Source organism: Microcaecilia unicolor, chromosome 6, assembly GCF_901765095.1.
Source record: "Microcaecilia unicolor chromosome 6, aMicUni1.1, whole genome shotgun sequence".
Lineage (NCBI taxonomy): Eukaryota > Metazoa > Chordata > Amphibia > Gymnophiona > Siphonopidae > Microcaecilia > Microcaecilia unicolor.
In genome coordinates this window covers 285,617,949-285,643,406 of record NC_044036.1, presented here as the reverse complement: position 1 = coordinate 285,643,406, position 25,458 = coordinate 285,617,949, and the positions used below count along the sequence as shown (strand labels likewise).

The 25,458-nt window shown below is 41.7% G+C and overlaps 1 protein-coding gene across 2 annotated transcripts in view; it reads right to left on the bottom strand.

Annotated features, from left to right (window-relative positions):
• The window catches only part of VAV2 (vav guanine nucleotide exchange factor 2), a 362,905-nt gene that overhangs the window by 8,163 nt on the left and 329,284 nt on the right, over window positions 1–25,458 (bottom strand). The window contains exons 15-25 of one of the 2 annotated variants that reach the window (XM_030207689.1): window positions 24,869–24,978; window positions 23,853–23,954; window positions 16,409–16,497; window positions 15,018–15,034; window positions 14,642–14,663; window positions 13,137–13,264; window positions 10,547–10,621; window positions 5,307–5,356; window positions 3,040–3,156; window positions 1,408–1,495; window positions 1,041–1,164 (exon numbers count right to left, since the gene is read on the bottom strand). In XM_030207689.1, coding sequence (XP_030063549.1) covers window positions 1,041–1,164; window positions 1,408–1,495; window positions 3,040–3,156; window positions 5,307–5,356; window positions 10,547–10,621; window positions 13,137–13,264; window positions 14,642–14,663; window positions 15,018–15,034; window positions 16,409–16,497; window positions 23,853–23,954; window positions 24,869–24,978 — 922 coding nt within the window. The remainder of the gene's footprint in view (window positions 1–1,040; window positions 1,165–1,407; window positions 1,496–3,039; window positions 3,157–5,306; window positions 5,357–10,546; window positions 10,622–13,136; window positions 13,265–14,641; window positions 14,664–15,017; window positions 15,035–16,408; window positions 16,498–23,852; window positions 23,955–24,868; window positions 24,979–25,458) is intronic. The other variant, XM_030207690.1, reaches the window with a different exon arrangement.

Genomic DNA, 25,458 nt, shown 5'->3' with positions numbered 1-25,458 from the left:
CCACTAACTGATCCAAGGATCTGAACATCTGAGATGGGAAATGAGCCTGGATTCTTGGCAAGGAAGTGTGCAGCGCCACCACTGACCTACCAGGTCAGTTTCGGCAAATGATGTATTAAAAAAAGAGAAAAATCAGGTTCCCAAGGATATCAGAAGCCAGGTTGCCATCAAGAAAAAATAATTTGGGATTATTTGTCAAAATGTTGGTTCTTGTTACTGCTATATTTATCATGTAGTAGCTCATAGGATCTACATCCTGAACAATGACTGGGACATGGACTCCCTTTGATAGGTTTCAGACTATATATTGCCATTTGCCTGGTATCATATGTACACAGTCCTACTAAGCCTGGCATAGCCAGTAGGCAGCACTTAGCACTCTCTAAAGCAACTGCAGGAGGAGGAAGAAAAAGAGGAGGAGGAGGAAGATGCTGTACCTGACCAGAAAGGAGAGGACGAGGTCTGAGAAGAAAAGCTGAGGCCCTGAGGACTGAGAAAAGAAAAGTTGTAGGAAGCACAGGAAGCTGCAAAGAGGTCAAAGAGAACATAGAAAGTAAAGAAACAAGATAAAAAAACATAAAGCAACAAAGATGCACCTAGCAAACAAAAGACCTGGCTGGGGCAAGCAAGGCTGCAGCTAGGAGAGCACTTTTGGTGCAAACACTTGACCAGGCTGCTGTAGGATATTAAATAATCAATTTTAGAGATCCATCAATGGTTTGTAATCCGTATCAAAAGCACTGAAGTACAATACTGAATCCAGCCCTTTAAGAGAGATGGTCCTCCCTAACTCTGTGATACTTGCCTTGTGTTAAAAAAAGAAAATTCCATTGAACTCCTGTTTAACAGTTTCTCCACCCCCTCCCCCTTTGCACAGCAGCCACTGTCCACTCCCCCACTGTCCTTCTCCTGATGGCCAAACCCAGCTTTACTATGAGCTAGCTTCAGAAGTTTAGTTATAGCAGCCAAGGTGTCTCCAGGTGTCCCAGATACAGGTTCTATAACCCTGATCCCCACCATGCTCCCTGCACCCTCCTTACCTGGAGAGCGCATGGAGGTCCGGGAGGTAGAACGCTCCCGTAACTTGTACGGGTACTTCAATGTTGTGTCCAGCAGTTTAAAGCTTTCCTTCAGTGAGTGGGTCTGATAATATTCCACTAATTCCTGCATGAGATACCCCAAAGATATGTTAAAAAGACATGCCAGTTAACAGTAGTCTTTGTACAGACTACAGCAGAAGGTTCTGCTACAGGTTCAGAGCAGAACGGAGGTAATTTTGATAGAAAATACTTAACAAAGATTAATAGTGGCAAGATTATTACAACATCTGCAAGCTCAGTTTCCAATATTAACAATGAAAATGAGTTTAGGTTTATATTAAATAAAAGCAAAAAAGCAAAAACCTACCAAAAGACTTTCAAATTTTTTGGCTTCAGTAATATGAATCCAGTTGTCCTTCTCTACCACTTTTATGTGCTTTACTTCATCATTGAACCTGCCAATAAAATCCCATATTTGAATTAAGCTTGCTGGATAAAGACCAACTAATAATTCATATATTGACCCAACATGGTATCCTTTATTGGTTGGATACGCTTATGTTGAGTGCTAGACCTTCTGGAAGTCTAAGTTTTCAGTAGGATGTCAAAGAGGGCTGAAGTTCCCAACAGAGACTACTAAGATGCTAAAATTAGGATCCTATATGTATACACACACACAGACACACATATATGTATATGTATGTGTGTATATATATTTTGGCCTGCTATGGACTCACCTAACTTAAGCATCGGAACATCTAATTTAATTCCCCATTCTAGTCCCACTCCCTTTAAATCACTTACATTTAGGAACTCAGTGCCAGTAAACTTTTAAATTCAGTAGTTTAAGTGCTTAAAAAGTAATTCTATATGGCACACCTAATGTAGGGTGCTAATCTGTGTACCAGGTTTATAAAATAGCTGCATTTAGGTGTGTGACTGGTACCATAAACTGGCAATTACACATGCAAGTGCTAGGCACTATTCTATAAACTTGAGGCATATGTCACTCAGAAAATCACAAGTGAGTGTACCTATGGGTGGGGCATGGATGTGCCATGAATGTTCTGCCTAGCAATGCACCTAAACAAGATTCTGAAATTAAGTAAAATTATATGGACTAAAACACTGGCAAAATAGCAAGCAGCTTTTTTTAGATCTATGATTGATTCAGTTGAGCTTTAGCACTGTGAAATCACTTACAATTTGCTCTGCGGTACTGGTATCTTTTTTTCTCCTTGCACAGTGTTTCTGTCTTTATAGTGTTTTGGATTGTCCTGATTGAATAGGGGTGGGGGAGTGTGTCTGTCTGTTTGTCTGGTTTTAATTTAGGTACCACTTTATAGAAATTGCCACCTTAAGACTTTTTGATAATCAACCCAAATGTCTTTCTCCCTGGCAAGTCCTTCCTTGCCAATTTGTAACATAGCTTAAACTCCAGCTGCTCTGAAACATTGTCTTGTGAATTAATAATTTATTCTGTTAACCATTAAAGCAAATGTGAAGAATGCATTTATTTTCTACAAATTTCCATGCTCAAGCATGTAGTGATTTTGGTGGCAGCAATGGGATTTGCACCTCCAGGTTTCATGAATAAACCTCACTAAGATACACTACCAATAAACAGCTTACCTTACAGTGAACGTGAACTGGATTGCACTGGGACATGATCTTAGTGTTAGTCTCTATTGGCCATACAGTAAAATGGGTCATAAACAGCTGGTTATTCATTGATTTATGTGAATTGTGTTGCTGGTCTCAGTAGGCGAGTGCTTACACTCACCACTGCTTCTCTATGCAGAAACTGAATTACCCTCACATTCCTAAAAACTATCCTAAACAGAGTACAGAAGTCTCATTTTAACCCTTTAACATTCAGGAGCATTTTAGTCCTTGGTCCAGTAGAAGAGGCTGATTGTAAGCCAATTGTCATAACCCTATAAAATGAAACAGCAACCCCGTTGACTGTGGAAACACAAGAATAATTTGCATCACTTACTTAATACTGATGGCAAACCGCTCTGCTTCTGCTGGTCTCTCCCTGATTAGGAATGTCCCTGTCGCATGTGACTTCAGAAGATTGTCTGTCTGTGGCCTCTCCATATTTCCTGCAAACCTACACATAAATCCGCCATTAGGCTGGGATCAGATGGACTAAGCTGCAGATAAAGCTGAACTTAAGGGCAGTGAATAAATCCTTACAAGACATTTTAGCAAACATTATCACTGGAAATATTTCAAAGAAATATATTGCCAGCACTATATAGTAATAATAATAATAAAACTTTATTTATAACCCGCTATATCTATTTTATAGATATAGCGGGTTATAAATAAAGCGGGGAACAAATCACATACAAAATATAAAAGGACAGAACAATAAAAATTATTTCTTTACACAACAAACTATACAAAAAATTACTGTATTAATCTAAAATTAAAACATATACCAGATTAAAATTTACATGGTATTAAAATAATATCATACATCAGAGGAACCAAAAGCCTGAAGAAATAAATTAGTTTTCAATGCTTTTTTAAACTGGTCCATATTTTGTATTGAACAAAGTTCAACGGGCAAAGCATTCTGTAATTTCGGACCTTTGATGTAGAAAATAGATGATCTGCATTCTTCCAAATAAACCTGATGAAATGAAGGCACATCAAGTAGCTGTTTCTGAGATGATCTCAGAGAGTGAGTAGGTTGATAACATCTTAGAGTGGCACTAAGAGTTGGTGGAATATTACCATTCAATATTTTAAAAACTAGCAATAAAGTTTTTAATTCAATGCGAAACCTTACAGGGAGCCAATGCAGTGATTTCAAAATTAGAGTAACATGATCAAAGCGAGAACCTTCTTTAATCACTCAGGCTATAGCATTTTGAACTACTTGTAGTGCCTTCAGTAATCCCCATTATCAAACCATTACAATAATCTAACAGTGGACAAACTACAGACTGGACAATTTTAAGAAAGTGCTAGCAATATATGTCATGTCTACGATTCAAAAAGTATGTACTGCAAGCCCAATGAGCAGTGGCAATTATGTGCTGGTTCTCCTCCACCCTGGAACATTCTTGGTAGTGCATGCAATGGTAAAGACTCACTGGAGACAAGAAAAAGAAAAGGCAGCAGGCAGCTTTGATCCTGCAACTGTATGTCCTCACATGGGCCAAACAAGAAAGCCTGCTTCAGCTGGTAGCTGACTGCCACACCAATCCTCTGCTGACCTCCTACCCCTATGGAGACTGTGCCATTGTTAAGGCCGGAAAAAGATCAGCTGCCTCAGAACTAGTGGATCAGTCATGACATGCTAACCCTTCTACCTCATTTTAAAGACTGCATTGCTGCAGCCAATCCAAAACAGAAGAAAACCAGCCTACCCCTCAGAAGCTGGAGGAAAAGGAAGCTGTGCTGATGTCATCCTGCCCACCATGTACTTGTACTGCTTTTGCCACAATCCAGAACTGAAGAACAGTGGATCGACCACAGCCCTCCCTCCATTCCCCAGTGCCTGCACTGTCTCTGCCCTGAACTGAAGAAAAGTGGGCAGATACCCACCCTACCCCTGCTGTGTTGGCTAACTGAGCTCATTGTACCAGCTGCTGAACAGAAGAGGGTCCACAGATGAGAGAAGCATGTTTTCCTAGACTAGTGGGATAGAAATGTCCAATAAAAAAAAAAAATGGACAACAGAAGTCCAGTACACCCTCTCTCTTATCCTCGCAATTCCTGACATAGGCACCAGCTTTTCAAAAGGATTGTGGGTGCTAATTACAGCACAAATTATACCTCCTTGGACACAATAAAGGAACATACTCAATATTGAGGGTGCTCAGTATCCACAGAACTGGGACCTATGCTTTCCAACCTGACAATTTATTTTTTAGAAAATCCAGTGCATTTTTTCTAGCGAAAAAGGTGCCGGTACTCAAATGCCAGGGCATCCTTCAGGGGTGGGATGATCACTGAGGGACCCACCCCACAATAGCCAGACCCCCTGCAAACAGTCACAGAATCTATGACAAGGCAGAATTTGTATGTAGAGCCTGAGCTCTTTCATTAAAATATGAGGACCATGGGTCAATTTTAGCAGACAAAGGAAAAGGTGCTGGTACTCAGTACCCCCAAGTACCCCCTCAAAAAAGTCCTGATAAAATCATTCCCTCCACTGAAAGCCTGAAAGCAAATGTCTTCAGAATCAAGCAGAGAATGATGAAATAATACAGGGTCTGGTAGGCCACAGGATTTAGTCTGACTCACCAAGGATATGCAGTGTAGTTGAACTCTCTTGATGGTGGTCTGCTTGAGGGCTGAAAAAGAATGACATTGCTCATTAGGCTACAACCTAATCAGGCTGATACACCTCAGATAAAACCCTGCTGAAGACTCAACAGAATTGAAATTTCTCTTTTACTCATAGTAATATTGTAGATGACAGCAGATAAAGACCTGCAGAGTCCATCCAGTCTGCCCAATAAGATAAACTCATAGCATATGATACAATATAACATATATATTCTTGATCTTGATCTGTCCTTGCCATTTTCAGAGCACAGACCACAGAAGTCTGCCTAGCACTGGACATACTCCCCAACTACTGGAATTGCCGTCAAAGCCCACTCCAGCCCATCTAGATCTATCTAGCCATAATCAGGGCACAGACCATGGAAGTCTGCAGGGATTTGGCCTTATTTTCAAATTACTGGAGTTACCGTCTAAGCACTATTAAGTTTTGATTCCATTCTCTTTCCATATACGAATCCTTTGTGTTTATCCCACACATTTCTGAATTTTTGAATATAGTGGAATTAGAAAAGGTTCAAAGAACAGCGACCAAAATGATAAAGGGGATGGAACTCCTTTCATATGATGAAAGGCTAAAGAGATTAGGGCGCTTCAGCTTGGAAAAGAGACAGATGAGGAGGAGATATGATTGAGGTCTACAAAATACTGAGTGGTGTAGATTGAGTAGAAATGAATCAATTTTTTTTACTCGTTCCAAAAGTACGAAGACTAGGGGACAATCAATGAAGTTACATGGAAACACTTTTAAAACAAATAAGAGGAAATATGTTTTCAATCAACGAATAGTTAAGCTCTGGAACTCTTTGCCGGAGGATGTAGTAACAGCAGTTAGTGTATCTGGGTTTAAAAAAAGGTTTGGACAAGTCCCTTTAGGAAAAGTCCATGGTCTGCTATTGAGACAGACATGGGGAAGCCGCTGCTTGCCCTGGGATTGGGAGCATGGAATTTGGCTACTATTTGTGTTTCTGACAATCAAACAGCAGCAGCAGCAGCAATCCAAGGAAGGACAAACACTGCAAGAGTTTATCCAAATGTCAACTTTAATGGAAACAGGACCCAACCTGGCCAAGTTTTGGAAAAACCTGTGTCAGGGGTCAAGTGGAGGGGCATAATCGAACGGAGACGACCATCTCTAAGGGCGGTTCATTGAAGGGGCGGGGAAACCCGTATTATCAAAACAAGATGGACGTCCATCTTTCGTTTCGATAATACGGTTGGGGACGCCCAAATCTCAACATTTAGGACGACCTTAAAGATGGTCGTCCCCAGTTTTTGGCCATAATGGAAACCGAGGACGCCCATCTCAGAAATGACCAAATGCAAGCCATTTGGTCGTGGGAGGAGCCAGCATTCAAAGTGTACTGGTCCTCCTCACATGCCAAGACACCAACCGGGCTCCCTTACCTTCGGTGCTGAGCCCCCCTAACCCCCCCCCCAAAACCCACTCCCCACAACTGTACACCACTACCATAGCCCTTAGGGATGAAGGGGGGGCATACATGTGGGTACGGTGAGTTTTGGAGGGCTCACATTTACCACCACAAGTGTAACAGGTGTGGGGGGGGGGATGGGCCTGGGTCCGCCTGCCTGAAGTGCACTGCACCCACTAAAAACTGCTCCAGGGACCTGCATACTGCTGTGTTGGAGCTGGGTACAACATTTGAGGCTGGCATAGAGGCTGGAAAAAAATGTTTTTTAATTTTTCTTTTTTAGGGTGGGAGGCGGTTGGTGACCACTGGGGGAGTAAGGGGAGGTCATCCCCGATTCCCTCCGGTGGTCATCTGGTCAGTTCGGGCACGTTTTTGAGGCTTGGTCGTGAAAAAAAAGGGATCAAGTAAAGTCGACGAAATGCTCGTGAGGAATGCCCTTCTTTTTTCCATTATCGGCTGAGGACGCCCATCTCTTAACCACGCCCCTGTCCCGTCTTCGGTACACTGCCGACACGCCCCCGTGAAATTTGGTCATCCCTGCGACGGAAAGCAGTTGAGGACGCAAAAAAAATAGGCTTTCGATTATGCCAATTTAGGTGACCTTGGGAGAAGGACGCCCATCTCCTGATTTGTGTCGGAAGATGGGCATCCTTCCCTTTCGAATATAAGCTAGATAGGTTTCCACAATATATTCACAGATTCATTGCATGTACTGCAATATCTGCACAGAAAAAGCGTTGGTCCAATTCCAAAAGTCAGTAACCACTATTTGGTTTTCTGCCAGGTACTAATTCTGTTACTGTTACCACTTGTAACCACTCACCTCCACCTACCCTCCTCTCTTCCTTCCCGTTCACATTAATTGATTTGATTTGCTTACTTTATTTTTTTTTTTTTGTCTATTAGATTGTAAGCTCTTTGAGCAGGGACTGTCTTTCTTCTATGTTTGTGCAGCGCTGCGTACGCCTTGTAGTGCTATAGAAATGCTAAATAGTAGTAGTAGTAGTAGTAGTACTTTTTGTCTCCACCACCTCCAGTGGGAGGACATTCCAGACATCCACCGCCTTCTCCGTGAAAAAATACTTACCGATATTACTCCTAAGTCAACCTCCCTGCAACCTCAATTCATGTCCTCTAGTTGTACTGCATCCCCTTCTCCGGAAAAGATTTATTTTCATATTAATATCTTTCAAATAATTAAATACCTGTATCATATCATCCCTATCCCTCCTTTCCTCTAGGGTATTACATATTCAGTTCTTTGAGTTTCTTCTCAAATGTCTTTTGATCCAAACCCAATATCATTTTTGTCGCTTTTCTTTGGACTACTTCAAGTCTTTTTACATCCTAAATAAGATACAACCTCCAAAACTGAACACAGTACTCCAAGTGGGGCCTCACCAATGAGCTGTACAGGGGCATCAACACCTCTTTTCTTCTGCTGGTTATACCTCTTTCTACACAGTCTTCTGGCTACAGCCATTGCCTTTGTCACATTATTTTTGCCACCTTAAGATCTTAAGACACTATCACCCCAAGGTCCCTCTCCTGGGTTGTGCTTATCAGTCTCTCATCTCCAATCTGTTACATCTCCTTTGGATCTCTGCATCCAAAGTGCATCACTTTGCACTACTTCACATTAAATTATGCAAGAGTCATTTTTATTTATTTTTACTCTGTAGTTTCCCTCATAGTCTTTCAGTCCTCCAGTTTATTTACAACTGCTTTGTATTCTTCCCCATTTTATAAATTCTCCCATCCAGACCAGACCAGACACTATGATAGTTCTTGGCCAAAGGCCACTAAGCATAGTGCCTTCTGTGACTTAGTCCAAGTCCATTCCAAATCAGGCTTCAGGGTGTCACTATTATGCAATAACTGTGAATCCTTCCATGGCATCCCCAGCTGGTCTGAAGAGTGGCAGATCTGAACTGGAAATCAAACCCTGGACTCTCGGCATAGTGGTGCACATCACTTCCACTAAGTCATCAGGCTGGCTTAAATAAATTATTTAGGTTTTTTAGATTTTAGGGGTTTTTTTTGTTTGTTTTTTTACATATAACTAGTTATCTAGCTATCCTTTTCCTTCTATTTATATATTCCAAGCAGGTTGGATTCCACAACTGGAGTGTAGGGTGAAAATAAGTAATTAGGGCAATAATTATTTCCTGATAAAACTTATTACAAGGTTTCCGCTCAGTCTAGGGGAAATTACTTATTTTCACCCTACAGGAGTACAAATCCAATGCTACGTCCATATCTACCACATAACCTGTTCAGAACAGTCACGCAATCAATTAACTACTGTAACAGTCTGTATCTGGGTCTCCCTGCCAAACTACTAAAAAGACTTGGAAGTATCACAGATAAGTTATAACAAGAGAGGCAATGCCACCCCACTACTATGTTCCCTGATGAACAAGCAATGGATAATGCAAGCTGACCCATGGCCCACCCAAAAATATTGAATATAATCAATGACAATTAATTCTGTAACTACAAACTTTACAGAAAGGAAAGTTACAAGCTGAAAATTCCAGCAACGGTCAGGTCAGCGTTTTTTAAAACCCTGACCACTGCTGCCAAAATTTGCATGGATATTCAATGCCAGGACATGTCTGAGGACCAGCATTAAACATCCAGGCTTGAATGGATGGCGGCACTTAACCAGATAAGTGCCAATATTCAGCTCTTAACTAGATAAATTAAACTGGAGAAAGATATGACTGCTATTTACCCTTTACTGTAAGACTAATTTAAGGGGGTTGGCCTGTTTTCCTAAGCCAAATCACGTGTTACTGAATTCTTCTGTCAGGGGAAGAGACATGGGCAGAGCATGGGCATGGAAGCATTAGCCAGCTAGCACATTACATTTACTGCATGCTAACTAGCTAATACAGAGTTAACATAGGACCATTTACTGCAATAAAAATAGTGGAAATGCCCTTTCTTGAAGCAGTTTTAATTTGGGGCTAGCCACGTGTTAGGCAGACTGGATGGACTGTTCAGGTCTTTATCTGCCATCATTTACATTTACTAAAATCCTATGTTAAGCCCAAAACTTTACACTTTTTATTGTAGATGGGCCCCTAAATAAATAATAAAATAAAATAAAGGTTCCAGTTTTTTTTTTTAATTTCCACAGAGACAAAGTAACACCAAAAAAACTTTCCATGAGCTATCCACCAGGCTGTGTCCATTTTTAGCTGTCCCATTGTAATTCTATTTTCCTTAGCGTCCCTCCGGACCGGACCAGGATTGGACTGATGGGTTGTGCTCGCCTACCAGCAGGTGGAGACTGAGAAAAACTCTGACTCTAGAGAGCCAATAGGAGCCCTGGCCATGTGATCTTAGCCTCAGTATTTTCTCAGTCTCCCAGCAGGTAGGAAGCGAGCCCATTAGTCTCTCTCTTTCTCTTTTAGAGGTTTACAATAAGAACAACCAAAACTTTACATTTTTTATTGTAGATGGGCCCCTAAATAAATAATAAAATAAAATAAAGGTTCCAGTTTTTTTTTTTAATTTCCACAGAGACAAAGTAACACCAAAAAACCTTTCCATGAGCTATCCACCAGGCAGTGTCCATTTTTAGCTGTCCCATTGTAATTCTATTTTACTGTCATACAACTAAATTGCCTTGAATCTAGTGCACAGTGTAAAGATGGAGGTGGATTCCAGCACAACAACTAAACAGAGCTGCAAATGGCAGGTGAAGAGTTACCACAGACAAAATCAGCAGCAAATCTTTGTGATGCCTCTCCTTACCCTGCTGTCAACAGGACATGGTTTAACTGAAGAACTTGGAAAATAGCCAGACTTTCTTGATGGTAGTAACCTTCCCTGCAAACCAAGAAAAGTGGACATTAATCTGAGAGGTCAAAAGAGGACACAGACTCTGGCTCAATCACAGCATACATATTGGTAATGCATGAGAGAATCAGCACAAACTCAGGGAGGAGATACCAAACCAAGGTTGCATGTTCCAAACTCCCTCAAAACCATGGGAGAACAAACCAAAGCCACCAGAGACGACACCTAGCAAAAGATTTTTTTTTTAATGCCCAAAAACTTCCACATAAATTTGAAAACAAATTATAGAAAACTTTTTCTTAGCAGCAGCTGTGGAATCTTTTTAATTTCATTTATTTATATATATATCATGCTAGGCTTGACTTGCAAGAGTACGATATCACATATAAGTCATAAAACAATATAAAATAAAACATACACAGTCAAATATATCAATCCTCAAACTACACTAAGGAAATAACAGCTAAAAGGTGCACAAATCTCAATCACCAAAAGCCTCAACAAACAATAATGCTTTTAATGCTTTTAATCTAAAATCCAAATAGTTTCCCTGCATCCACAGAGCATTCCACCATTTTGGGGCAACTACTGAGATAGCACTATTATGTGCAATTGGCAGATGAGCATAGGAAACATGAGCTGTAATGTACCAGTTCACTGTGAATAATAAGGTGATTAAAAAACCCAAACCAACTCCACTAGGTGTACAGGAACCTGTTTATATAGGGCCACATATTCAAACGAGTTTAACTGGGCAGGAGAAGCTCCTGTCTGGTTAAACCCTGCTGAGCGAGCTGGCAGCCGATATTCAGTGGCATTTAACCGGTTAGTGCTGCTAAATATGTCTGATAACCAGCCATCCCCTAACCCAGAACCTGGTCCCGGAGGCACCCCAAACAGCAAAAAAAGTACCAGAAGCCTTCACAAGCGGGGCAAAAAACTTTAATTGTACATCATATGTCATTGACCTGACATGGGCCGTGTTTCGGTGCAAAGCGCCCGTGTCAGGGGTCTGTATTAAAACATAAATATAATAATAAATCATATATTATAACCCAATTAAAATAAAAAAAACAGACATTAACAAACTTATAAGGGAACCAATACACAAATGTGAACATGCATTCTGAGATGTACAAAAACCATAGTGTCACCAGTGTAAGAGTGAAATTGAGGAGTGATAAAACATATCCAAATTAGAGAATGTTATAACAACAAATAGGACAATGATTATATTATGTCAATAGTGATATTGCTGAAGTGATGTTTAAATCCATATATTAAAAGGCAGCAAAACATAGATAAGGCGGCAAAAGGACTCACCGTTTAATATATGGATTTAAACGTCACTTCAGCAATTTTAATTGGTTTATATACATGATTTATTATTATATTTATGTTTTAATACAGAGCCCTGACACAGCCGAAACATGGCCCGTGTCAAAATCCACTATTCCTGGGACAAGCAGTACAAAATGCTTTGCTCCGTGGATCTTGTCGAGTGATTGTGATCTGGATGGGCCACTGTCGGAGACAGGGTGCTGGGCTAGATGGACCTTTGGTCTGTCCCAGTGTGGCGATGCTTATGTCTTATTAAAGGTTTTATCCCCGCTTGTGAAGGCTCCTGGTACTTTTTTTTGCTGTTGGACTTTATTTTGTGCTTTGAACCCTCTCTCTGATTTTTGGTTTGGAATGGTCACTCTTTCATCCTGACTGTTCAAATTTGCTATACTGTGCATGAATTTCGGCTGCACATAAATAAGCCACTGCACCAGAATTAATGAGGTGATGTCCAGTCCCTCTTTATGCAACAAAAGTCCATAAAAATTATTAGCCAGGTAGACTTGGGAAACACCCTAATTCTAAAAAAGTCGCCAAAAATTGTGTGCACAATTTAATTAAACAAGCTAATTAGCATCAGAAATTGACTTTTTAAACAATTATTGGCACTAATTAAATTTAATTGAACTTTATATACATTAATTTAGGAATGGGATCTGCCTAAATTTTATGTGTGATTTGAAAATGGTGGAACGGGGACATTCCTAAAATTAACATACATTGAATAACAGGGATAGGCACCTAATGTAGGTGCGTACATCTGCACCACACTTCAGTTGGTGCGAATGTCCGCACCTAAAGATAAGCACTATTCTATAAACTGCGTCTAACTTTAAGCGTGGCTTATAGAATAGCGCTTTCTCCGGTGCCGATTTTTTGGGGCACCATATTTAGAATCTAGCCCAAATTGTTCATCCCTGGAAATTAAGTATGGGAAATAGATTTACTTTTTGAATCTGCTGAGTACTTGCAACTTGAACAGGGCACTGTTGGAGAAAGAATGCTGCTCGATGGACCTCGGTCTGACTCTGCATGGGTTTCTTATATTGTCATGAGGAGGTGGAAACTTCATAAAAATGTCTTTCTTCTTTTAAAACATGGGGTATTACAAAAGGAAAAGGAGAGATGTACACCATAAACATGACTCACAGAATGGGGGATATGAAAATTGGACACACATTGCACAGTATCACATTCCACTCACCTCCCACCACTGAGAGTCTGGGTCCCCTCTTAGTAGCTCTATCACATCTCCTGTCTGAAATGTTAGTACAGGCTTCCCTGGAGGGGCTGGATTACCATGGTAATTCTGTACTGCCACCATTTTAGGACCTGCCAAAGAAAGGGAAATGCAAAGCACTGTTTATCTGCAGTGTATGCCCTCAAGTTATAATTAAGAGAATGAAAAAAGGTTTTGAGGATGTCTGTTTTGGACCCCTTAGTGCTTGACCCCAGGGATCCACATATTGGTTTGGAATGGTCACTCTTTCATCCTGACTGTTCAAATTTGCTATACTGTGCATGAATTTCGGCTGCACATAAATAAGCCACTGCACCAGAATTAATGAGGTGATGTCCAGTCCCTCTTTATGCAACAAATTTTAAAAAACTGTTCTCGCTTAAAGTCTATGGGGCCTTTTTACTAAGTTGTATAGGCGCGTATGCATGTCCTATGTGCATTAATTTTGAACAACCGCCCGACTACTGCATGGCCCAGGTGGTATTTTCATTTTTTACATGCATCCGCTACATGTGCCGGAAAATTTTCCAGCATGCGACACTAACTGGGTGGTAATTGACACTGTACATGCACTGATGATTACTGCTCAGTTAACGCGTGAGACCTTACCTCTAAGTCAGTGGGTGGCGGTAAGGTTTCAGGCCCAAAATGGACATGTGCTAATTTTCATTTTGTCACGCGTCCATTTTTGGCCAAAGGAAAAAAAAAGGTCTTTTTTTGCAGATGAGCTGAAAAATGGACCTGCGCAAATCCAATACCCGTGTCTACACTAGCAAAGGCCATTTTTCAGCGCACCTTAGTAAAAGAACCCCTATGTGCATTGGAAGGAAGGCTAAGTCATTGTCCATAGCTAGGCCATACACCTCTGCTAAGAAGAGAGAGAGTTAGTACCAGGTAGGGAACGAGGAGGTTATACATGAGAGAGTCAGGAGCGGGGGGGGGGGGGGGGGGGGGGGGTGGGGGGGGGGGGGGTGAAGGTGAAAGAAAGAAAAAGTAAAAAAAGGTGAGCAGGGAGAGCAGAAGGGCATGAAGACAGAAGAGACAAGAGACCTTTATTTCCTGTGTGTCACTCTTGACTACAAGGAGCAGTCTCTTATGCTTATATGTACAGTGCTGTGCAGGTTTGGTAGTACTATAGACATGATAAGTATTAGTAGAGCTGTGTATCCTCCAGATTCTTTTGTAAAATATTTGTGGATTTTCTCTTTCCAGTGTTTATAAGCTCTGTACTCAGGCTGTAGCATATGAAGTGTGAATGTTAATCCTTATCCCCCATCTCCATCTTCCCAAGTGAGGCACAATGTAATCTGGGCCTAGGACACACCTCAGGTCTGAAGAACTTTATTATTCTAGGTACCTCAGTCTTCCGAGAGACCCCAAAATAAAACCCTACATAAATCAGTTTACAAGCAAGTCACAAACACAGATCTCAGCTCTTTCATACAATAATGGAAAGAACCAGAACATACCAGTTCCTATGTTTACGAAATCCTGGAAGAGAAAGGGGGAATGAGGCTGTAAAATCCAACAAGAAAACATTTCAATTACATGTAATTGTTCCACAATTACTGTTTACCCTGTGAGCATCCATCTCTCTGGCTGCTGTACACCCCTGCTGTGAATTTTAACCAGCTAGTGTTCAGCTCAGAGGTTCAGGGGTGTTTTTCCTACAGCTTGAGGCTGAAAGTCAGCCTCTTCTCTCACATGCCCATATCTAAGTAAACTACCTTTATGCACAAATATAAATATAACAGTACTCGAGGTTCCAAATTTTACAATTACACTTGGACAACTGTCTGTGGATGGACACAATTCATGAATGCATTGATTTCCAAGTCAACTTACCATGTCATCTGGAGAACCTAAAAAATGAAGGAAAGAAAAAAAATTACAAATATGAAAGATTTGATTTGCTTAAATTTTAAAAAAAGCAGAAGCCTTTAGTTTCTGAAAGGCTCCTCATACAGACTTTCTGCGGGAGATGGAGATGGGTGAAAGAGCAGAATGGCTCAAAGAATAGTTGTTGTTTTTTTGGTAGTTTCAAATGCTGACAAAAAAGATAGCTTTGTGGGAGCAGTAGCAGAAAACAGTAACAAAATCACAGTTTTAGTTCAGCCCTCTCCAAAGCCAAAAATAAAAGACTGATTTTATCAACAGAGGACAGGGTCTGTCACCCGGGTTGATGCAGTAAGCTTGCATTAGAGACATGCACTTAGTGCATGGTTTCCTAACACAAAAATCTAGTCCCCCAAATGCAGTAACCAAATAGTATGCAAATAGACATAGTGCAAAAAATGTGTGCTAACAGAGCAGAGTGCACTGGACTCTTGCAAACACAGGTCTACGCCAGTGTCAACTGGAAGTCTTGCTCAAAACCTCCAGTTAATACTAGCACAAACCCGACTCCCCAATCCTTCCCCCTAGACACTTCTGACATCCATGTTCCTGGTGGCCTAAGTGGGACCGCCAATCCCAAAACATCTCTTGTGGTCCAAATGGGCCACCCAGCATCCCAAATTACTTGTGGCCCAAGCGGAACCCCAGTTGGGTGAGCAATTACCCAACTCTTAGAATTTTAACTGTCAAGTGGAAACCATCCAACAGGTTATTCTAGCAACAAGATCTACACATTCACTTTTCTTTGTGGCAAGGCCTGTTTTCAGCCCATGTTTCAATGCATCCATACAATCGAAATCTCAACTAGCTTACAGGCACAGGAATGAAAATCTTGCCTGGATTCAAAGCTACACTGTCTGTCTGTAACATAGGTTAGCAGGTATTTCTATCCTGTTACACCCCCTCCTTTTCCATCCCCCTGATACTATTTTATCCTTATTATTATTTCTTTATTACTGCAGTGCAGATGTCTGTGCATTCAATAAGGGAGGACTGATGGCAGGGTGAATACATGCCCTGACTGCTTGGTGAAGTATGACAGAGAATAATATTAGAAATGTTAGATCCAAACTGAAGCAATATATCTTTTATTATTACAGGTAAGTGAAATATGCTGCAGCCACTTAGGAGACAAGATTTTTTATATCCAAAATCTTGTATCCTAATACTATGTACATAACAGGTGATGCATCATTCATCAAACCCTTCTTCCCCACTTACCCTGCCAAATCTGTTCACAAGAAGTACTTTTACAAGGACAGATACATCAGACATTGCTCATGTGAAGTAACAAACCCAGGAACGATGGCTTAAAAATAAATCCAAACTGCAGGTCTCACCTGTCTTGCATGGTGGGATAATCTCCAGGCATTCTTTGTGAGCACCAACACCACATTTGGTACAGTAATATCCCTGATAAAAAGTACCTCTGCAACAACAGAGAACAAACACAGGGATGACATCCTCTCTGAAGAACACATTCTGTGCTGGTCTTTGTCTGACTTTTAGGGAACAAAATAAGCAGGATGCAACTGCTTTAGTCTCCTGTGGATAATACACTACCAGGAAAAAGCCAAATCCAGTATGATGCAGATGTGTGTCCAAAAGATAAAGAAAAGAGTAAAGAGGATGAAAAAACAAAAAGAAGAAAAGAACATATACCAAGCTGTCTGACCGTCGGAAATTTCCTTTCCTACTGTTAATTTCTCATTATAGTATCTGTATATAATATGTAAGCCGCATTGAACCTGCTATGAGTGGGAAAGCGCGGGGTACAAATGTAAGAAAAAAACAAATTATGCATGCAACTCTCACAAGCATATACTGCAAATACTCAGGTGTACAGCTTCAGCATATGGGAATTATTTGAAGTACTAAGCAAGCATCAGTGACCTAGCCAGACAGCCAATTTTGGGTGAGCCTGAGCCCAAAGTGGGTGGGCACAAAATTTTCTCTCTGCCCTGCCCCTTCCTCCCCCAGTACCTCCCAACTCAAAATATGCCTTAGCTCATGAGTATCTCCAAGCTCTGTCAGCTAAAGACTTCCTCCGAAGACAGCCAGAATTCCCTTTATCAAGCTTGGCAGGTAGCAGCAGCAACTCCTTGAGCTACCGATGCTGGCACCCCACACATGCTTAGTTATCGATGGTTCATGGATGTTGCCGCCGTCTGCCAAGCTTAGTAGAAGGGAGTTTTGGCTGCCTTCAGAGGAGGTCCTCAGCTGATGGGGCCTGGGGATCCCCACCAACTACCACAAGGGTCAAGATTGATGTTAGACATTCTAGGGCCCAGGGCTGAAAATAAAGAAGCCCCCCCCCCTCCTCACCTGCCATTATAATCACACCAAGAAACAACAAATCCCAGCAGCAAATGATCTATATACTCATCTCATATCCAGAGAACTCCAGTATATTGTCATACACTCATTTTGTTTAAAACAATATAGATAGATAGATAGATAGATAGATAGATAGATAGATAGATAGATAGATAGATAGATAGATAGATAGATATACAGTGCACTCCATTTAAGTGCACATCGGATAAGCGCATATTCTGTTTAACTGCATGTCGTACTTTGGTCCCGTTTTTGGCGCCATAAATTTCTATGGGGACAAACTTCGGTTTAGTGCACCACTGATAAGTGCAAGATTTGCTTATATGCATGGTTTAAGACCGCTCCTCTGCAGGAAAGACTCCGCATAAGCACTCGCATGGAATATGGAAGCCGATTGGCGCCTGACAACCCACGAGATTTCAAATTTACTGCCCCTTTAACTGCCACAGGCAGAATAAGCGAAAGAAAGTTGTTAGAGTGTACACTGGAGTTGTCATCGTCGCGCAACTCTAAGACTTTAACACTGGCTGAACGAATAGAAGTTCTTAAAAAATTAGAAAACAAACAAAGTCAAGCATCTATTGCTAAAGAATATGGTGTCAATCCCAGTCAAATTTCACGTATCTTGAAGCAGAAAGACCAGCTTCTGGAAGACTGGCAAAACAATACAAATCCACACCGGAAACAAAAAAGGGCAGGAAAAGGTGAGGAGGTAGAAGATGCTCTTCTTCGGTGGTTTTCTCAAATCAGGAGGCATTTAATGAGCATTGGATTTCTATATGAGATATGCCATTTTGCCATTCTGAGGGTCAATAAATATATATCTATATATACAGTGCAATCCGCTTAAGTGCAAGGGTCTGGGACCAAAGAAATACATGCAGTTAACCGAAGTGTGCACTTAACCGTTGTGACCCAAAGAAGCTTGACATCTGATAAACATATGTACAGTACTGTTTATTATATGTACTGTATACAGTCTCCGTTAACTGACGTTATACAGTCTCCGTTAACTGACGTTAGGCTTACTTGAAGTAATCAGTCATAGTCCTCTGTACACTATTGTGTCTGTGAGTTCTATAGACTACGTCTGCCAGACGGTAAAAACTGTCATAGCACTGACATCCAGTAGCCTCCAGATAGGCCTGCACGGTGTTGAGACTCTCCAGCGCTCTTGCAAAAGTGACAGGAGGTTGTTAAATTTCGTCAGCATTTGCTTCGCTGCTCATTTCATCATCTGTTTCAACATCAGCCGTTGCCTGCGTGTAGGCGCATAACTCGACATCAGTGCTGTCGTCAGCTGTTTGTAGATCGTAATCAACAGCTACGTAGTGAACAAACTCCTCTTCAGTAATACCGGCTGGGATGTCAATAGCCTGTTCATCTGATGTGTTTGCAACAGCTGCATCTGTTTCGTCCCTCTCCACATCTTTAACAAAGCTTGCCCGCTTGTAGCAGTTCACAATGGCTGTGTAACATGATTCCAGGCTTCTTTCTGCATATGTAGGGAATCCAACAGTGATAGATTATGAGCCAGTTCAACAGCACGTTTATTCTTGCCAGTCTGGTCATTCATCACGCTCATCAGACGACATAGCACAAGAGCCCGATAATGTTGTTTGAAATTGGCTATTATGCTCTGATCCATAGGTTGGATCAGAGAGGTGGTGTTTGGTGGCAGGAAGACCACCTTGACGTTAGACAGCCTGACATCATCACTGTGTGCAGCACAATTATCACAGAGCAAAAAAATCTGATGCTTTGGTGCCCGCATTCTAGTGTCTAACTTCTTTAGCCACCGCTTCCAAATTTCCCCAGTCATCCATGAATTTGAATTAGCCTCGTATGACACAGGAAGTCGCTTAACATTCTTGAAGCAACGGAGCTGTTTGCTCTTTCCAATGACGAGTGGTTCCAACTTTTCACTCCCATCCATATTGCAGCAAAGGAGGATCGTTTTACTTCCTGTAGTTTCGGCTTGTTTGAATGCAAGTGTTCCATCAGGAATCATTCGCCAGTAGAGACCGTTTTCGTCAGCACTGAAAATGTCACGAGGTGCAAACTCATTCAAGATGGTAGGAAGAACTGAAACAACCCAATTTTCAGCACCAAAGTCATCAGCGTCTTGATTTTCACCTTGCTGTTTCTTGAATTTTATGTTGTTCCTCTCCTTCCATCTTTCCAACCATTCAACAGTGGCTTTGAATTCAGTTAGTCCAAGACTTTCAGCTAGCTGATAAGCTTTCTCCATAAGCAGTGGACCACTGACAGGAAACTGTCTGCTCCTGACTTGAGAAAACCATCGAAGAAGAGCATCTTCTACATCCTCAGCTTTTCCCGCCTATTTACGTTTCCGGTGTGGATTTGTATTGTTTTGCCAGTCTTCCTGAAGCTGATCTTTCTACTTCAAGATACGTGAAATTTGACTGAAATTGACTCCATATTCTTTAGCAATAGATGCTTGACTTTGTTTGTTTTCTAATTTTTTAAGAACTTCTATTCGTTCAGCCAGTGTTAAAGTCTTACAGTTGCGCGATGACGACTCCAGTGTACACTCTAACAACTTTCTTTCGCTTATTTTGCCTGTGGCAGTTAACCAATGAGATTTCAAATTTATCACCCCTTTCTCACGTGCCAATTGGCTTCCATATTCTGTGCGTGCGCTTACGTGGAGTCTTTCCTGCAGAGGAGTGGTCTTAAAGCATGCATATAAGCGAATCTTGCACTTATCAGTGGTGCGCTAAACCGAAGTTTGTCCCCATAGAAACTGATGGTGCCAAAAACGGGACCAAAGTACAGCATGCAGTTAAACAGAGCATGCGCTTATCTGACGTGCACTTAAATGGAGTGCACTGTATGCATGTATGTGTGTGTGTATATATATATATATACTAGTAACGAAGGCCCATTTCAAATCGCAATGAAACGGGTGCTAGCAAAGCTCCCCTCTGTCCCTTCGTGTCTCCGTGTGTCCCTCCCTAGTCCCTCCCGAGTTCCAGACCCCCTCCGTCGCAATAGTACGCCCCCTTCACGGCCCTCCCACCGAGTTTTAGACTCCCCGCTCCGTCGGATTAGAACCCCCTCCCTTGGCGTGACCCTGTGGAGACCACCTTTACCTGCGGAAAACCTGGTCCGAAGCCTCTGCGTACGTGTACTGACGAAGGTGAAGTTATTTTCAGGGCTGCGGGGCATTCCTTGTTGAAGGCGCATCTGTTGACGTGTCTGTGCGTGCGTCTGATGTCAGACGCACGCACAGAGACGTCAGATACTCCTTCATCAAGGCATGCCCTGCAGCCCTGAAAAGAACTTCACTGCCGTCAGCAGAGGGACGCAGAGACCGGGCCAGGTTTTGCGGAGGTAAAGGTGGTCTTGAGAGGGTCGTGCGAGGGGGGGGGGCAGGCAGTAACGCAAAGGGAGGGGGTTCGATTCGTAGGGAGGGAGGAGTGTGCAAGTGCTTGTTAGGGGCGTGACAGGCTTCAAGTGGGAGGGATGGAGGGAGTGACTTGTGTGTGGGTGGGGGCTGGTGTGTTGATGGCTGTCTGTGTTGTGCCCTCGACGTCATGACATTTGACGCGAGGGCGGGGAACACAGAGATGGTGAGTTTCATGGCTTCACCACCATGAACTAACGAACCCTTGAGGGAGTGTGCAAATGGCTTCAGCAGGTTTTGTCTTCAGAACGTTGAGGTAGCGTTTTATGTACAGATGGGGCGTGGCTGAGGGCGGGTCTATGAGTGAGGGTGACTGGTCCTCCTGATAGGCTAGCCTACGAAGACTACAGGAGTTCAGTGCTTCAGTGCCTTGGAGTGAGCTTCAGAACGTTCGAGGTGGGATTTATATATATATATATATATATATATATATATATATATATCTTTCGGAAATCTCTGAAAACATTCCTCTTCAACAAGGCCTACAATGAGAACTTATAACCTCACTAAGTCCACTCAACTATGAGCGCACACCTCCTATAATTACCCTAACAACTCCCTTCCCTCTTCCCTCACCCCTTCCTAAGCGCTACACATTACTAATTGTATCCGATATCCTGTTATGACAATGTTATCAAATCTATGTAAGCCACACTGAGCCTGCAAATAGGTGGGAGAATATGGGATACAAATGCAATAAATAAAATAAAAATAAAATATATATATATATATATATATATATATATATAGTCTTAAAGAAAATGAGTGTATGACACTAGACTTCTCTGGACATGAGATGAGTACATAGATCATTTGTTTCACTATTAAAACGCTGAGCCTTTTCAGAAGATTACAATCACACCAACAGACCCTCACCAAATATAAAACAAGGAATCACAAATTAGAAATAAAAATATGTAGACCAAAATTGAACTGGGAACCTCAGCATGTACTGCAAAAGTGGAGAAATAAAAACAAATGTATTTCCTTTTTCAATGAACGCAATAAAATGACATCAGCTATGCACATTTCTCAAGCTAACATATTTCAGTTAATAAATTCAAAATAAAATGCCTTTTCTACCTTTTGTTGACTGGTCATTTTATTTTTCCATCATGTTGATTCCAGTTTCCTGTCTTTTTGCTAATTGTCCTTCAAGCAGCTGCTGTCCATTTGTCTTTTCTCCCCTCTCATTCCATCCCCTCACTACATTTAACTCTGATATATTAATCTTTCAATTTTAGCTCTTTCCACTCTTTAGGAGTAGCTAAGTGGTTAGTGCAGTGGACTTTGATCCTGGGGAACTGAGTTCGATTCCCACTGCAGTTCCTTGTGACTCTGGGCAAGTCACTTAACCCTCCATTGCCCCTGGTACAAAATAAGTACCTGAATATATGTAAACCGCTTTGAATGTAGTTGCAAAAAAAAAAAAAAACCTCAGAAAGGCGGTATATCAAGTCCCATTTCCTGTCCCCCCCCCTTTTTTTTCCCTTTTGCTCTTTCCACTCAAATTTCACCCTCTTTCTAACCCCTTTCCTTCTTTTCACTTTTCAGATACCTATCAGATTTCCATCTCCTTCTTTCACCCACTAGCTCTCCTATTCTCCATCTCATTCCTTCCCCAGCCTTTCATTCCCTTCCACCTTCAATCTACTTCCCATTACCATATTTCTACCCCCTGTAATCACTATCCTTCTCTCATTTGTTTCTTTGCCACCACCCTTGGCCTCTCCCACATGGTTCCACCATTCTCAGTGTCTCCCTCCCTCCATCCTTCTAGCCCAGGATCTGCTCTCCTTTTCTCATATCTCCACCCTCCAGCCCTTCCCAGCACCTTCCTGTCCCTTCTCTCTTTCCTCTTGCACCCTCAACCAGAGCCAGCATTTCTCCCTCTGTCTTCCCTCCCACCCATAGTCCAGCATCTCTCCCTCACTCCCTTCTACCCCTGGATCCAACATCGCCCTCCTTCTTTCCCCGCTCCTGTGCAGCATCTCTCCTTCCTTCTCCTCCATCCTCATGTCCAACATTATTCCCTCTCTTTTTCCTCTTCCCTCTCTCCCATTGTCCACCATCTCTCTGTCTCTGTCTCTCTCTCACACTCTCCTGCACCCCAAGTCTAACATCTCTCTCCCCCCTGCAGCATATCTCCCTCGCTCCCAGGTCCAACATTTCTTCCTCTCTTGTCCTTCACCTCTCCTGTTCAACACCTCTCCTTCCCTCCCCACCACACCCTAGCCTATCCTACATCTAACAATTGTCCCTCTCCCCCCTCACTTGCAGCATCTCTCCCTCTTTCCCCCCTCAGGTCCAACACTTATTCATCCACTCCCATGTCCAACAATTATCCCTCTCTTCTACCCACACCGTGCATCTCTTTTTCTCTCCCTCCCCTCCACCCCCATTCCCAACACTTTTCCCTCTCCTACCCCCCAATGCAGCATCGTTCCTTCTCTCTCCCCTTCACCTCTATGCCCAACAATGTTTCCTCTCTCCTTCCGCATCTTTCAAAGGGTCGCAGGCAACCTGTAAGAATTGATATCACTGCTGCCAGCTGACAGAGAAACCTTCCCTCTGCTGCATTCCTCCAAGGAAATTGCATCCAAGCTGGGGGCACGCAGCAAAGGAAGTCTTCCGGGTCAGTTGGTGAAACAATTCTTACACACTGCCAGTGACCCTTTAAACAGGCACCAAGGGACATAAAAAAATCAACGGCAGGCTCCTAGCTTGCTTCCTAATGCCAGTGTTGGCCAGGGTGCACCACTGCTGGGTGGGCTCAGGCCCACCCATGGCTACACTCCTGGCAACCATGCACCAAGATCTGAGTTTACAGTCCTGTAAAATTAGGACCAGTATCTCTCATGAAGTCTGTTCCTGTATCTCACAGTCATTGGATACTCAGTTGACCAAATCATTTTTTTCAGTGAATCATTGTACATGTGAAAAAGAAGGGAAGATGCCTACAGCCATCCAAATTCTAGGTTTTAAATCTGTCAGACTGACTCTTCTCACTCTCTCACCTAAGAAACATTCTGCAGGCCTTGCAATTTGTAGTTTTCTCAAATGTGAACATTTGGAAGCTGTGGTGATTTGCAGTGGCTTTATCTGGTCTAATATTTGACCTGGTGAAGCAAACATAACACAAAAAAAAAGAAAAGAAATGTTGAGTCCATTGTCTTTCAATAATCACTGCAAGATTCTCACCTATCCATTCATAGTAGGGATGTGAAGAAAACGTTGAACATTTCAGAGAGGGCTCATGTTACCCATGCAGGAATAAACAGAAGGAGACAAGGACAAGCAGTCAGGATGTCTGGGCTCTAAACCAAGTACTAACTTCAGTAAACAGCATTCTTGAGCTCAGGAAAGGATGGTAGAAGCTCAGATATGAAGTGCTACCCAATAGCTTCATGTAGCTAATAGGTAGAATTTTAAAAACTATTTGGAGATAGTATTTTTTATTCAAGCCACAATTTGCTGCTAGAAGATACGATGAAAGCAGTTAACATGACTGGTTTAAAAAGGGTTATGACTATTGGGTATCCAAATTTGCTCTTGTTTTTCGTATGTGTTTCCTATGGGGATTCTTGATGTTCTTTCTTTTCTCGTATGGGGTTGGAGGATGGGGTCAGGTTTCAGGGTTATGGGCATTGACTGGTGTTCTTATTGTAATATTTCCTTATTTGGTTGTTTAAATAAGTTATATTCTTGCTTTTTGATGTTACCTTGTACATTGTGCCATACTTTAATAAAAAGAATTAAACATAAAAAGGGTTAAGACAAGTTACGGGGGGTGGGGGGGGGGGGGGAATCAATAAATCATTATGTTAGGTGCTCCTTGAGAATGTCACTGTTTATCCCTGGGTATAAGAAACAATAAATGGATCCACTAATGGAAATCTTTAGTCTGATCCACTATGTCATTTCTTTTATTCTTATGTAGATACACAGAATAAACTCATTAGGAATCCTATCCTTACCCCCTCTTCGTCCCGTGTCCAGAACTTTGGAGACCACTGCAAACATCAACACTTACATCGCCATTTCAAACTGTTCCATCCATTTCCGCTTCATATCTTCTGTTTTGCAGAAAAGTTGGTAGCCCTGTTTGCCCTGGAGATGAATTAGGTAGAATCCATAGGACCACTGCAAAACAAAACAATATACATTTAACTGGCTGAATATTGTCCGGAATGTTTTTTTATGTTATGTTGCATTAACATTTGAATGTACCTATTGAGCAGCAAACCACTGATATTATAAGGAAACAAAAGAAGAATTATTTTTATTTATTTTTAAAGAATAACAATCTATGATTACTGGATAAGGTAAAAAGGTCCCTTAGGTATTAAGAAAAATATATCCAGGAGCAAGTAGAAAAACAAGCATAGCCCCTTTCAGAAGAATTTAATAATCATCACAGGTCTATGAGATCTAGATCCTTTGTAACGGAACATAAAAGTAGTCCTTGCTTGAAGAGATATAAATCTGCCTTGATAACTCTTATACAGAATTGAATCTAAACATAAATTGAAGTCTTCACCAATTTTCAATGATACCAGTAGTTCTGGTATTTGAAACAATTCTTTAAAAAAAAAAAATTAAAAGTCATCACTGTTGTGAGCA